At 37.8% G+C, this 15,830-nt stretch overlaps 1 protein-coding gene across 1 annotated transcript in view; it reads right to left on the reverse strand.

The window, feature by feature from the left end:
* Positions 1-15,830, reverse strand: part of LOC115628974 (protein madd-4) — a 98,905-nt gene that overhangs the window by 51,364 nt on the left and 31,711 nt on the right. Inside the window, exons 3-5 of the mRNA XM_030525252.1 lie at positions 7,008-7,118; positions 6,248-6,591; positions 4,443-4,617 (exon numbers count right to left, since the gene is read on the reverse strand). Of these exons, the coding sequence (XP_030381112.1) occupies positions 4,443-4,617; positions 6,248-6,591; positions 7,008-7,118 (630 nt within the window). The remainder of the gene's footprint in view (positions 1-4,442; positions 4,618-6,247; positions 6,592-7,007; positions 7,119-15,830) is intronic.

A 15,830-nucleotide genomic window follows, 5' to 3' on the forward strand; every position in this document is an offset into this window, starting at 1 on the left:
TCGAAGCACATGTTTTACACCCACTAGGTGCTCTGCATGCGGATCTTGATTCCGTTGAGCTAACTTGGCAACGGAATGCAATATGTCTGGCCTTGTTGTAAGCGCCAGCCACATTAACTCGCCAATTGAAGACTGGTAGGATGCAATGTCAACCTTTTGACAATGCTCGCTGGTACATATCACTTGGAAACCAGCATCCAGTGGGGTCGCTGTAGGTCTACAGGTCTCGCATCCATGTTCACGCAATATGTCTTTGATGTATTGCGAATTGCTTAGCGAAATTTCGCCAAGCTCACCGTCGCGCTGCACTTCCATGCCAAGGAACAAATGCAGCTCTCCCTTGTCAACACATTCAAACGATGTTGTAATGGCTGACTTGATGTTGGCCAAGTCCTCTTTTGATCGGCATGCTATAATTATATCATCAACATAAACAAGGATTAATGATAAGTCACCTCTTCCGTTCCTTTTGTAAAGACACGGTTCATTTTCACATGCTACAAAATCTATGCCTTGTAGTACACAATCGAGCTTGGAGTTCCACTCGCGCCCCGACTGCTTCAATCCATATATTGCCTTTTTAAGCAATAAAGCCTTACTTGGATTATTGGGATCTGTGTATCCCTGTGGCTGCTTCATATAAACAGTTTCATGCAGGTCGCTATTCAAATAGGCGGTACACACATCTATCTGGTGAAGGTACAGCTTCAATTCCGCTGCTAACGCCAAAATAAACCGCACGGTTTCCAATCTGCAAACGGGTGAGAACGTCTCTACATAGTTCACGCCATACTTCTGGGAGCACCCTTTAGCAACGAGTCGTGCCTTGAAACGTTCGACTTTTCCATCAGAGTCACGTTTCAGGCTGTATACCCACTTGCAACCAACTGCTCGCTGATCTTTTGGTAAATCAGCCATCTGCCAGGTTTCGTTTGATTGTAGTGCCTGATATTCCTTTTGCATCGCCTCTTGCCAGAATACTGCATGTGTGCTACCAACGGCCTGATCATAGGATGTCGGAACCATTACGTCACTAGCAACCAATGCTCCAAGCACATTGTATTGCTTTCTTGGACGACCAGGTTTACCATTTCGAACAATTTTAGGCCGGCCTGGCCCAATCTTCACAGTATCCTCGTCAGAGTCTTCTTTTTCGACTGCACTCTCATATGCGTTGGAGCTGCTGTCGTCAGAACTGTGCTCACTGTCATCGTCGTCGATGCTTCTGTCACCATCCGTGTGAGTGACATGCTCTTGAACCTCGCATGCAGGAAAATCTACCGTAACGGTATCTTCATTGGTATGACCACCACAACGCTCATCAAATAGAATGTCTCGTTTTTCGACAATCGTCCTCGTCTCTGGGTCGTATAACCGATAGCCTTTGGCTGCTACCGAATACCCAACCATACGGTACTCATGCCCTTTGGGTTTGAATTTGCCTTTACGGGGACCCTTTGCAAGTGCAACTGCAATGGAACCAAAAACTTTTAGATGGCTAACACAGGGTTTCTTACCTGTCCACGCTTCCATTGGAGTCAGGTTGTTCAGTGCACTGGTAGGTGATCTGTTTCTTATGTATACTGCTGTGTTGACTGCTTCGGCCCACAAAGACTCGCCTAGGCCCGACTGCACCAATAAGCATCTGGACATCTCCGTTAATGTCCGGTTTGCTCTTTCCGCCACGCCGTTCTGCTGCGGAGTATAAGCCACGGTCAATTGCCTTGCAATACCATGGTGTTTCAGGAAACCGTTGAATGTTGTGTTGACAAACTCGCCTCCATTGTCGGTTCGAATACATTTGAGCTTTTTATCTGTTTGCCGTTCAACCAAGTTTTTAAATTCGACGAACTTACTGAACACTTCATCTTTCTTCCGCAAAAAATAAACAAATATACGCCTGGACTTGTCATCGATGAAGGTCAGAAAGTATTTGGATCCAGCAAGTGACTTCGTGTCGAATGGGCCGCATACATCAGCATGAACCAGTTCCAACAGCTCTTCGGCACGGTTAGTGCTTACCTTTGGGAATGGCTGTACATGTATTTTGCTTAGCATACACGTTTTGCAATTCAAGTTGTCTGGGAAAAAAACCTTTCCAATACCACGCACTAGCTCTTTGCTGATCACTTCCTTCAGACTGGTAAAATTTAAATGGCCATAACGCTTATGCCACAATGTACCATCTGATTCAGTTGCGGAATAACACCTATTTTGTTTGCCTTGAAACATATAAAGGTTCCCAACTTTATTCGCTTTCAGTATACACTCGCCGTTTTGTATAACTTTAGCAAAATGTGGCCCAAAATGTATAACATTGTTCTTTTGCACTGACCGGCTGACGGACATAAAGTTGCCATTCATTTTCGGTACATACAGTACATCTGACAACACCAAGGTACAAAGTTCTGTCTGTAACTTCACCTCTCCTCTGCCTTCGGCCTTCAGGAAACCAGCGTCAGCTAAACCGATCATTTCAGTGTGCGCAATAAATTTTGAAAATAACGTCTTATCGCAACACATATGGCTTGTTGCTCCGCTGTCCAGACACCACATGTTGTTCTCTATCTTTCCAACGTCCAACGCATTTAACAAGCTGCTCTGCTTTTCCATCTCTTTCTTTGTCGATTGCTTTTTCCCTTCACCGCGAATTTTCTCACGCTTGCACTGTGCCTTGTAGTGCCCTTTTTCGCCGCAGTTGTAGCAAACGACGATTTTTGAATTCCTTTTTGAATTCGCTTTGGAATGCGCGACGATCTGCTGCGTAGCTATAAATGCTCTTGCATTCTCGCTCTCTCCATCTGCATTGCCTCTGCGCTCTCCCTCTTCCATCAGCTTGATACATAACACATCAAATGACGGTAAATTGTCACGCGTCTCAATGGCGACGACAAAATTTTCGTATGGTTCGGGCAAGCTTGACAACAACACGATTGTTTTTAACTCATCATTTAATTCGATGCCAACTGTACACAAACCATCCAGAATTTCGTTAAATTCGTGTATGTAACTTGAAATGCTTTGGCCTTGAAACATGCGTTTGCCTAGCAATTTCTTGTACAGCGACACTTTCCGTACAGGTCCACTCGGCTGATGAACGTCCTTTAACTTTTTCCATGCCTCGTACGAAGTGTTGCAATTTTTAATGAAGCCCAATTGTGAAGCTTTTACACTTAGCGTTATAATTGCTAATGCCTTTTCATCTTTTGGCCTTGAACTCTCAGTATTACTAGGTTCAGCACCTGATGCCACACTCCACAATTCCGCGTGCACTAAGACAGATCGCATCTGTATGCTCCATGAGTCATAGTTATGCTCTTCCAATTTGTCTATTTGATATAGCGCACTCATTTTTTAAATGTTATATTTCTTGAGTCACCAAACGATTACTATTTCACAATACTTTGAACTTCTCCTATGAGCCTATATGCCCTGGGCCCATAACCTATTGAATAGATTATATATTCGCTGAAAAGGGAAGGGCTCAGTAGGAGTAAAGTAAAAGACAATAGTCGCGGACCGCCGTGCGTCTGTTCGCTTTAGAGTTTTATTGGAGACTGACACTTTTGCTATACATATTCTTTATGCTTACATTCGTATGCAACAGTGACAGATAACTTGTAGATAACATAAGATTATTATCTGCTTATATTAACATGCGTGCATTGGTACTTATGTTTGTATTGATTTTCAACATATATAATACATAGTTTTCAGTAAAGCGTGTAAAAACATTAGAAATATTTTATAAAGTTGAAGTAATATTTAAGTTTAATCAATGTAGAATACTTGTAATTTTTAAGTAATTTCGTAATTTGTAAATATTTAAAAAAAAACTTCAAATTCATAAATCTGAATACTTTAAACAAATAAGATATCTTTCAGCTCTAATAGCATGCATTTAGCATGCATGCAAAGCAATGGAGATAACAGAATTATATATTATGTATGCATATATTGCAAGGTTCAGTAACAACAACAAACATACAGTTTTATTCCACTGTAATTGAGCGAGCTTAGTTAGGAAAGGAAATATGTAAGCCTTTGTTTTTCGAGTGTGCCGCTGCCGTCGTCGTCGTCATCGTCGTTGCGCTGACAACGTATAATTTATCATCTTTTAGTTGTAGGCGCAGTTAAGTGGAAGCGCAAGGAAGCCAGTCAGCCAGTCAGCCAGCCAGGCAGGAAGGAAGGAAGCTAACAAGCTTTATGCATGCACACATACACACTCATATACACTCATATACAATATATGTACAAGTAATCGTGCAGATGTGCGTCTACATACATATACGAATGTGTGCGTGCCTCACTCAGTTTGCTTTAAGTTTACCGTAACTCTACCTAAACATTATCATTACATCAATTCGTTGGCTCACTCACACTCCTGCCACACACAACACACACACACTCGGACGCATTCAGTCTGCAGTCGTCTTGCTTACCTGACATTTGCCCTGTATGCACATATCCAGGCTACCGGAGCGGCAACGTGTCCCGTCCTGCACACGCGCCGACAATTGCACAATGACGCTTTGTTCATCATAGTGTTCGGAGTCCTCGGCGTTGCCGCCAGCCGTCTCCGGGGAGATGTCTTCGGTGAGATGTGCCGGGTGTCCTCTGTGGATTACAGAAGTAGATATTAGGTCGATATGCCATTGAGTGTGCCCAGACTTAGATGCTACGAGTGTGCCCTTAAGATGCAGTTGTTTCACAAATTTTATTTGCTTGGTTGCGCATTGAATGTAGAACAGGGAAAGGTGTCGAGGTCTTATGCACAAGAAGACTAGCTCAAGAGACTTAAGTGACATAGATTTCGATAACTGTTGGAGCCAATTTTCTACTGAATCCCATTAAGTGTGACTAAATAATTGATATTTATGTGGTTTTCAAAGCTAAATAGAAAAGGGTTTTGCAATGTCTTTCAACTAAGCATGAACTCGTATGTAATACACACAAATTTGTATGCGCACCCCAATATTTTCTAAAATATTAAAAAAAATAAATTTAAAATAAGGAATATACATAAACAAATCTATTCTAAGTCTAACTACTATTTTAAAGCTGAGTATTTTTTACTGAATTCAATTTTTTTTTTCAATAACATCATTTTGAATAAAATATATATTTTCTTATATACTCATATTTAATACATATTTGTAATATTCCAATTATATTACGTGATTAATTAAAGAACGCTTGCATGAAACTTCTCGTTTTCATTGCTTTTACTAAAAATAAAATAAAATCATTTGCTAATGAGTAAATAATTATTTGTTTCAATTCCAATTACCTCCCACTGTGATTTTAAAATGTAATAGAATTCGGGTTACTCGAATACATATCCTTCATAATTTATAAATAGAAAAAAAGTAACTAAGGACTTCACTTGATTGGAATTAAATTGTTAATAAATCGAAAACAATTTATAATGTTATAACATTTCTCTTCCTTTTTACTGTTCCAAATGATTTCAAACTGTTTCGAATCTCAAAGTTAGCAATGGGTTTAAAAGATTCTCAAAGTGACCTAAAGACACTTTTTGAATACCTGTAAATAAATTTGTTCAAAAAGTCTTGAAGATTTAAGTTTTCAAACTCACTTTGTCCTTTATTTTCCATATCTTAAACTGTAATCTTCCTTATTTCTACGCCTCCCAGCATCATTTACTTTGCTGCTTCTTTGCTAAAAACATATTCTCTTTGCCGAATTGTGTCAAATGCGCTTACTAAATCCCAAAAATTTAAAGCTTAACAATAAATATATCCGTGCAAAAATGTTGCACAACCCCAACCGGATTAACCACAAAGCTTAAAACCACAAATTCCCGTTTCCAAGCCGCGAGCGAGCCCCAATGGCTGCCACTAATTTAGACCGCAAATACAAACTGGTTGCATGAAAGGAAAAAAAAAACAGGCAAACAACTTTTTTATTGCCACATCGTTGGAGTGAATGTGTGAAAAAAGCACAACAACAACCACTTGAGAACTGCGACCTCACGGATGCCAGATGAATAATGAGTGCATATCCGCCTGGGCCAGTCGTGCAGCAACAGAGGCAGCAACAGAGGCAGCAACAGAGGCAGCCACAGTAGCAGCTGCCACAGTGGACACCAAGCCAGCAAGCCACCAGCCAACCCAAAAGCCGGCGCTGACCGACAACTGACCAGAGCCAACTGGCAAGTTTTTAGTATGCAACAAGCGGTGGCAGTCGCAGTGGTGGCAATGCCACCCTTTGTCGTGGCACTCACCTGCATGTCAGCGCACAAGGCTCAACGTAGTCGTAGTGCGGCGTCCATTTGTAGAGTGTGCCATCGTAGGGCACATCGTTGTATGCCGCACACTGATTCGCTCGGAAGTCCTGTTGCTCCGGACAGGGCTGCATGTTGCAGATGCGATAGCGAGCGCTCTCGCCTCGACAGCCGTTCTGGGTGCTGCAGCGACGCATTTGCTGCATAACACCGCCGTCGCAAGTGCGCGAACATTGCGACCAATCCGACCAACTTGACCACTGACCAGGACCACTTGATGTAGCCGATGATCCTAATGAGCTGCTACCGGCATTATTTTGAGTATTTTTCGAGCGCTTTTGTTGCTGTAAGGAAGGGAGATTACAAACATGAAGTTTTGGTTAGAAAAACTTCAGATCTATACGATTTGATTCAAATTAATAAAAACTAATGATAAGGTGTAGTTTTTTAATGGCTAAGAATATGGTATATTGGTTGACTTTAATCTAACTTTATGGAGCTAAGTACCGCGTTGCAACATTGTTACTTTATATACGCATCGTCTCTCTTTAAAAGTTCAGGCATTCAGGACACTCAAGCGGGACAATCTGTGCCCCACGTTGGACGCCACGCCAATACAGTGCTGATTTTCCAAAAGCCATATTTCTTACCGTTTGTATGTTATGTTAAGGTAGGCTTGCAAGGCATTGCCAGTGGATGTTGGTTTATTCAAATAATATTCTCTTCTGAACATAATATGATTTATTTTATAATATCTTACCTCCAACTCATTTTCCAAATCAGATGCCGTATTCCATGTATCATCAAAAGCCTGACTTGCATTCAGTTTCTTTGCCCAGGTGGCATTAGTTTGCAGCAGACAAAAAGCAAACTGCAAAGTGAATAGAAAAAACCAGATGGTTAGAGAGAAAGTTGAGTGAGTGATGGGATCAACAGAGTGTTGCCTTTGACATTAAAAGTTCAAATGATGAGTTTTATTTGTGCACGTCCCCCACAAGTTAGTCACGTTAACAATTTGCATTTGACTTCAGCATCGACTTGAGCCATGTGGGTTACATCAGCGACGCATTAACCCCCCAGCTTTGCGTCACGTATCGAAAACAATCTCGACGGGCGTGTCAATGGGTTATGCTTGTGGGCGGAGTTTGTGTCTGTATGTGGGTTTGGACGAGTGTGTGCATGCTTTATCGCGTGTCAAGTCACGTGCCCGTTCTTTGGTTAACCTAATCATAAGGATAGGTGAGAGATTTTGTATACTTAGTCAATTTAAAGAGTATATTAAATTATTGACAGTTAATGTTAGCTCAAGCGAAATGTCCTTTGGTTCGTTTTTAACAATTTCATGAAATTTAACCCTTAACCCCGCGCTGATTGTGGGAACGCTCATTGGCCACTGCCCAGTAGGGAGGCATGCTGCAAGACATGCAAGGCATCCCTCACAATGACTTCTGCAGAAACTGTAGAGATGAAGAAGAGGAGGAGAGTGTCGAACAACTCCTCTGTCACTGCCCAGCACTCAGTAGACACAGGCTCTTTGCTCTGGGAAAACCGCTCTTTAATGATATCTCAGAACTGGTAAATATCGAATGTGCGAATATCGCAAGATTCGTTAGAAGCACCGGGTGGCTACAGTAGCGAGGAAGGACAAAGGGGTTACATGATATCACAAGGGGCCTTTCAGGCCTAAGTGAGCGGGTAATAACCATTCCCCCAGCCATACCAACCTAACCTAACCTTACCCTTAACAGAAACGCCTGAGCTGATTATACTTGCAAGACTAGAGCTTAGTAGGTTTAGGAAAATCTGTAGTTCATTATAGATTTCTATATAATGGCAGTTTTCTCTTTAAACCCTCAAGAGCTGAACATACACTTATTTACTCTCTGATTGCTATTGATTTTATTTGGCAGGCAGCATTCGGAAAACGGAATTCGTAGTCGACAACATCAAAGCTATGAAGATTAACAATATACTCGTAATAAAAGGTCCCACTAGTCGGCTTAGCAGCTTGTCTAAGCCAAGGCTTAAAACAATAACCCTGGACGTAAAGCAAAGGCAACACAAACACGCCTATCTTAAAGACAAATCAGCGCCAAATGGACCACACACAGCAAATGCAAAACAAATCAACATCGCAAACAGTTGAGTTGTGGCCAAGCCACAAATCCAAAACACCCAGCGCCCAGAACCCAGTACCCTTCCTCGTCAACCCCCGTACCACCTCCCGGCACAAACTGTCTTTTGCATGAAACATGACCCAACACACACCGAGACTGTCTAAGCCATTTTATTGCAGTTTAGCTTTATATGTAAAACCCATGGCCTTCCACACACTCGCTCAGTAGGGCCGACAATCAAGCAAACCAGATGAAATGTCCGATAAAGCAAGTGTAGAGCAATAAAGGCTGTAAAAGCGGAGGCAACAAAAACTCTTAACAAAATCGGCGTAAAATCTCATATGTCCATCCATGCGGTCACAAAAGCTACTAAATTACTATTTAAGTATCTATTACCACGTTTCAAGTGTTTCGGGGCTGGCCAGCGTAATGGAAAGCCACCAGCTAGGGCGTAGATAGAGACAGAGATGCAAAGAGCCAGTGACGACCTTTTGAAAGGCAAATATACAACAGTGGGACCAAGATATTCCGACAGCTCGACAGTGCTTGGCATTTTTGGGGCAGTCATGTGGCAGGTGCTTCAACAAGATGCTCTCTGTGTATACGTTTTTGGGTTGGTGGTTAGGCCCTTGGAAAGTAGGAAAAACATTATCAGACAGCGCTGGGCAAACAAATTTTATGCACAAGCATTTTGTGCGATTCCGGTAATTATTTATTTATGAGTTGAAACAGTTTCAATAACTCACTTCTCCCTAACCGCTCGTGCCGCCTCGATCTAGGGAAGGAAACAGGCAGCTTGGGCTTCGCAAACGTCAAGCTACACGGCAAATGTCGAGCCTTGTGTGCCGTAAGTGCTCAGCGCTATTCTCGACGGCAGCTACTACGTCGGCGTCGTCATGCCAGGAAGTCATTCTAGGTAGTTAGTTAATGTGCACATTGGTGCAAGAATGATGAATTGTTTGCACGCTTCCGACATTAAAGACTACTTAAAGAAGATATTTCAGCCCTGAGCTTGATGGAATTTGAATGCGCACAGAAATACAGTTGAGTTTTATAGATGGTGGGTACATTTTGAACCTGTAAGCTCTTTCGCAGCTATTTAATAAAAAAAATTTATATTGCGAATTCATCCCAAAATCAAGCAGCTACTAAAATGAAATAGCCACTACCTTTATGTTTTGAACATATAATTATTATGTATTCAAACAGTTTTCGAAAAAGAAGTTTCATGATGTTCTGATGATGCATGTTAAGAACTTAAATAAACAGTTTCTTTTTTAATGAATTGACTTGAAACTTACTAGAAATTCTTCAAAACTAAGAAATATGTTAATTGCTTCAACTATAAGTCAAGTATTTGTATTAGTATTAATAACTTAATGGGGCCTGGAATAGATCCATATGTATTTGGTTTATACAACTGAAATTAAAAATCCATTACAATTGAATATAATACTTAAAAATGTAAAAACCACTTTAAGAACATAAACCGCTCTAAAAACATAATTTCTTGCTGGCAATATATTGTTATTGAATTAATAATTAAAATAAATAAATTAAACAAAATTAAAATGAAAACACAACAAATCTACGAATTTTTTTATACATCGCTTATTTTTGCCAATGGTTTTGGTATATATCCTTATCTTAAATCAAGAGCTTTAAATTCGTTAATATCTCACAAGTTTGAGTTCTTGCCGTGGAAAAAACGATTTATCACAAAAATATAATTTAAAATGTATTATTTCAAGTACCCTTAAATCATTTACATAAATATATGTAAAATAAATATAAATTAAAAAACTGAATAACATCAAATTGCTCATTTATTTTTATTACCAAAAATTTGTTTTAAAAAAACTAGTTCAAATATAAAAGAGTTCCTAAAAGAACAAAGGTATAAAACATGATATACTTTTAAATTGCATACACAAGGTACACACAAATATTTCTATTAGAACTTATTTATTATTTGGAAAAATATATGTTAATTTTAAAATATAATATAAACATACAGTACTTATATGTATGTGGGAATTGTCTGACAAGGGCGCACTGCCCAGCGAAAAAGTTTAAGACGATTATTGAAAACAGAAGGAAAGCCGAGTCGATGGACGAGGGAAGTCGCGTATAGAGAGCTAAAGAAGTAAGACTTATTCTAAAATACATTTTTATAGTTGTTGACAAGCACATATAGAAAATGTAATCATGAAAGAAGATAGTCGAGTAGACCAATTTCCTTATTTATAGTATGTGAAATATTTGTGGTATTTGAATGTTTCCTAAAATCTTATTGACTTAATTAAAATCAATGATTCGATGCGTAATCTTTTTTATTAAACCAAAATATTGGATATAGAAATTATATACGGTACATTAATATCCAATAACGATATCAAATGGTAAATTTTGAATTTTGTCAGACACGATTATTACAAGATGATTAGATGATTACTAGGAAAATATGCTCTGATTAACATCAATAATAATATCAAGTACAAATTAAGAACTAAAAACAACTGATACCATCTTTAAATAATTTAAGGCAATTTTTAATAAATGAATTCCATTCTAAGTACTACATATACCTATATATACCCGTTGGAATTGGGATTGTTATAAATTAAAACTTATGAGTTAAAAGTAGCTCTCTCTACAAAATCAGCTTCGAATTGCTTATATTTTACAATGGATGAGTGTTCTAAAATTCTTCTCTGAATTGAAATTTATATTAAATGCAGATTTTTTAACTTAATTTAATAATTTAAAATTGAAACCATGTGATAAATAGTTTTAAATTATTATAATTAATAAAGTAAATACAATATATTAAACATCTCTGATTAGTCTTATTTTGAATGCTCCAGTTTCTACTCTACGAGCCTTTTTGTGACTTTCATTTAAATATTTATTTTTAAGCCTTAGCCACAGTGCGCCCGCAGGCGATTCGGGTGGAAAAAAGAAGCAGCAGACAGAAGGTCTATTTTCAAAGTATTACACAATACTTGTGGAACGGCAGCTCAAAGTTACAGGCAGCAGAAGGTAATTTTTGCATAACTGCTGGGGCGATGGAAATGGTTGGTTAGGTCGGGAGGTTTGCCCGCCTCATGGTGTGGAGGATGGATGCTGTACGGCGGCTGAGACCGAAGCGTTCCGAGTAGCTCCTTCTCTGTCTGGCATGCCCTATTTGACAGCCAGTGAGTCAGACGATTAGATTGTCACTCAGCGAACGAAGTTGGGCTAAGGTAGTCATTATATATATGTGTGTGTGTGTGTGTCGAGCACTGTTGATTGTATTGTAACTGTACAAGTTTGTGTGTGTGTCGTGTGTGTGTGTGTGTGTGTGCAGTTGGGTAATGTGTCTGTGGCATCACGTCAGTTATTCAAAGAGCGACAGGCGGCATAAAACGTCAATGAGCAAAAATTTCCGTATGCAAAGTCTTTGCCGCCGGAGCGAAGGCGGGGGGTGGATGTGCCGGAAACAAAGGTAGCATTACAATAACTACCATACCAACAACAATGAAAGCGATGGTAAAGTTTAACACGAACTCGAGTTGGTCGCTATGGCAACACTGAGAAGGCAACGTCACGACAAAAGTTCTGACTCTATGGTATATATAGTACATGTGTATGTGTGTATGTTTGTGTGTATGTGTGTCGTGTCACTTGACAAGGGATGGATGAATATTGTTTGGCTTGTTGTAATACCATTCGGCTTGGATTGATGTTTGGCGGTTCCACAGGCTCTTAGATACACAAGGTCCATATGCCTGTCTAACTGTACTCTCCCATATACACACACACACACACACACACATAACCATTCGTATATGCCTGTCTATCTATTTGACTGACATTACTTTGTCATTAATTTTCGATGGCAGAAGTTGACGTGTTGCCTTTACTTCCCACACATAGACACACAAAGGTCAAAAGTCAGCAGCAGAGAGTAACCGAGTTTCCATCTAAAAATAAAACTATGCTAGCACAATGACGCAATAAGCGCACCAAAAATAAATAAATAAAAAAACGGCGCTGTCCAACACACCAATGTCTAATACCATTTAACAGCCCTAAGTGCTTCACGCAGCTTAGCCGTTATTAACTGTTTCCGGTTTGCAGCTCCACAACGTATGCAACACTAATTTTGCAATCGGAGCATATTGGCTAACCAGTCCCTTATATGTAGCTGTGAATACGCATTGCTTTTAAGTCATAGCTCATAAAGGAAGCAATTAAAATTTGCCATGAACTGTAAATGCGATTAATAATCAAAAACTGCAATATGTAACATACCTCATTGCTTACTGAGCTTACATTTAAGCAGATGTAAAAATTTAGATCTAATATTTATTTTTAATTATTCATTTTTCATTGTACATATTAAGTTTTTATGCTAATAGGCATTTTATAAACGCCATAATCAGTTGAATAGATGTTGATTGATTCCTATTTAGTTAATATTAAGTTAATATCTCAGTCTAACTTTAGCTATACATATTCTGATTTTTTTATCATGTTTAAATTATCTATAACGATAACTTTTAGACAGTTTTGAAACACGAATAGCGTTTATGAATTTTTGAGCTGTTGGTAATCATTTTAAGATGCCTTTTCCCATACACTTCGATGTTATATAAAAACTTGAACAGTTTTGATTAAAATATTTAATAATATAGTATATATTAATATATATATAGTATATAGACAAGTCAAGTAATAGTCAAAGTAAATCAGTTTCTTTTAAACTAAACTCAATTATTCAGGTCAGGCTCATTATTTCAGGTGCTTTGCCCACTAAAATTTTGCAATCGCGCTATCATTGTTTTACCATGGTAGTCACTTATTTATTCAGCCTGAAGGTCTTAATTGCTCTGGCTATAAACAAACTTGCAATTTGGGATAGTTCTAGGTTGCATTTATTTTCCAAATGTATTCCAATTAATATTAATTTCATATTATTCTTAAAGGAATAGTAAGTATTTTTATTTATTTTTATTTATTTATTATTTATTCAGCCTAATGGTCTTAGTTGCTCTGGCTTTAAACAAACTTTGCAATTTGGGATTAGTTCTAGGTTGCACTAAAATAATTTTCTATTATTTTCTTAATTTATTTCAATTATTATTAATTTCATTTAAATTTTTATCATTTTAAATGATTATTCTTCAATCTTAAGGTTTTTTTCATTATTGTGAATATTTGTTTTCTTTTATACATACGAGTATCTTATATTACTTTTTCATTATCGTTTATAACTTTCTAAAGGCTTACAATTTTCTATTAGTTTTTTAATTTGTATACAAGTATTATATAATTTTTCTTTTTATTTTTCCTAATATATATTTTTTTATTATTTTTTATAAAATATTTATATTATGTTTTATTTCTATTCATTTTTATGTTCATATATTTTTTCAGGTTTTATTTCTTTCCAATTATTTTTCGAAATCAATTTTATTTCATTATCTTGTATACCACTTTCCCAATTTTTAATAATTTAATAATTTTATAATTTCAATAATTTTAATTATTTTATTATTATTTTAATTATTATCATAATTTTATCATCGATTTATATTCTCTTTTAATCTAAAATACTTTTGTTTAAGTCACACATCAAAAAGTGCAAGCAAATTTCTGCAAAAGCTTGCAAGCGTATGCAAGCTTCGACATACAATATCTAGTTTTTTAACGCTATCTGTCGCTTGCTTTTTCCCTCTTTATCTCTGCACGCTTAAACTACTACTATGGCTTCCCATAATGGCGGCGGCGTCAACTGTTTGGCTGTTCGGCACACTTCGCTGTCCCCTTTTGGGACACAACTCTGTTCGCCCTCTAACACGCTTTTCATTTTATTATTTGTATTTTTTTTTACTCTACTCTCTGCCTCAGTTGGTGGCGCTGTGGTTGATTTTTTTTCTTCCCCAACGTTGTAACAACTTTTAACGTTCGCTTTAAGGCTGACTGTCAAGCTAACTGCCTTTTAATGGTCGCGCAAAAAAATAAAATAAAAAGTGAAACTTTTTTGACATTTACAGCGAAACATAAAAAATATTATGAGCTAAAGTTTGTCAATAAATATCGTTCGGCTATCGATGGCGTGCTTTTACGTTGAAACAATCAAAAGGCAACTGATGACACCAAACTACAAGATTTCCTTTTTGCAAGATGTTTTAGAAGAAAATGGTAAAATTTAAAATCATACTTGTAATACCCTATGCCTATACCCTATAATAAAAAATGCCTTTTGAGGATAAACGTTCTATTCCCAATCAGAATTACAATAATAATGACACACTAATTGTTGCCTTACAGACCTCTACATTTCACCATCGTATATAAGTAGAAAGGCTTTGATAGAAATCCAAGAATCAAGCAAACGTAAACATAATTAAGAACGTTATTTTTCATCAAATAATTATTAAAACACATACCTCAATGCATGAGCTACGACATTGGGCAGTTGAAAATTAAATTAAAATACAGGGAAATCGTCCCAAATCTGGTTGTTGGCGGAGCTGATTTTTGTGTCTAATGAATTTTCCTTTCCTTCTGATCAACTAAGAAGACTCAACTAGTCTTTGAAACGTTATTTAAATCCATTTGTTAGATCATCTTAACGGTAGTTTTCTTTCTAAGCGAATTTTATTGCTCCTTGATTTAACATTGAAACTTCAATGTACTTTAACTGCTGATACATGTGAGCCCTCTTGGCTTATTCCAGATTTTATACAATTTTTAAAAATCTGAGGTATGATCTTTATTAACTGACTGCATCGTCCATCACAGACCAGTTGGCCAATTTCTTTCAAGCCACTTATTCTTCAAATTTTTGATTTCAATTTAAAAGAGAGGAAATTCTTCTTTTTTTTTGTAGCACAGTGTAATATGCAGTCAATTGACGAACTTCATGATGTCGTCAAACCCCATCCAACCCCGTTTTATATGCCATCTTTAGTGTGCTTGGAAACTCGCGATATTTTGCATGTCCTGCGGTCATTAACTCAAAAATCGAATCGAAACGAAATTGAAATAAAATGCACACCGACTGGAGAATAACAGCCGCCAACAATAAAAACAACAGCAACAAGAGAAGTCGTTGTCAAATGAACTACATGAGAGTGTTAAAAATTCGTTGCCTGTTCTACACGTCGAGCTACAACGGAAAACAGAGAAAGGACTACGCTCGTTAGCTTGTTGCTGTTGTTGTGAATGTTGTTCTTGTTATGCTCATTGTTTTTGTTGTAGTTGGTACGTGCCTGTTTGCACAAAAGACCCGAAACCGGCATTTTAAGTGGCAAAGGCAAATGGTGTGGAGTTCCCGCCACTGTTTCCATTGCTAATGGCTTGATGGGGGGATGCTTGGGTCGGCACTGGGTACGCAAAATTGAGTTTTCATGTACACTATTTCCATTTATTAATTGGTTGGAAAGTGTGAACTGTGACAGTCAAAGTGGGGACTG

This window comes from Scaptodrosophila lebanonensis, unplaced genomic scaffold (genome assembly GCF_003285725.1).
Source record: "Scaptodrosophila lebanonensis strain 11010-0011.00,11010-0021.00 unplaced genomic scaffold, SlebRS2 tig00000131-arrow-arrow-pilon, whole genome shotgun sequence".
In the NCBI taxonomy this organism is placed as follows: Eukaryota; Metazoa; Arthropoda; class Insecta; order Diptera; family Drosophilidae; genus Scaptodrosophila; species Scaptodrosophila lebanonensis.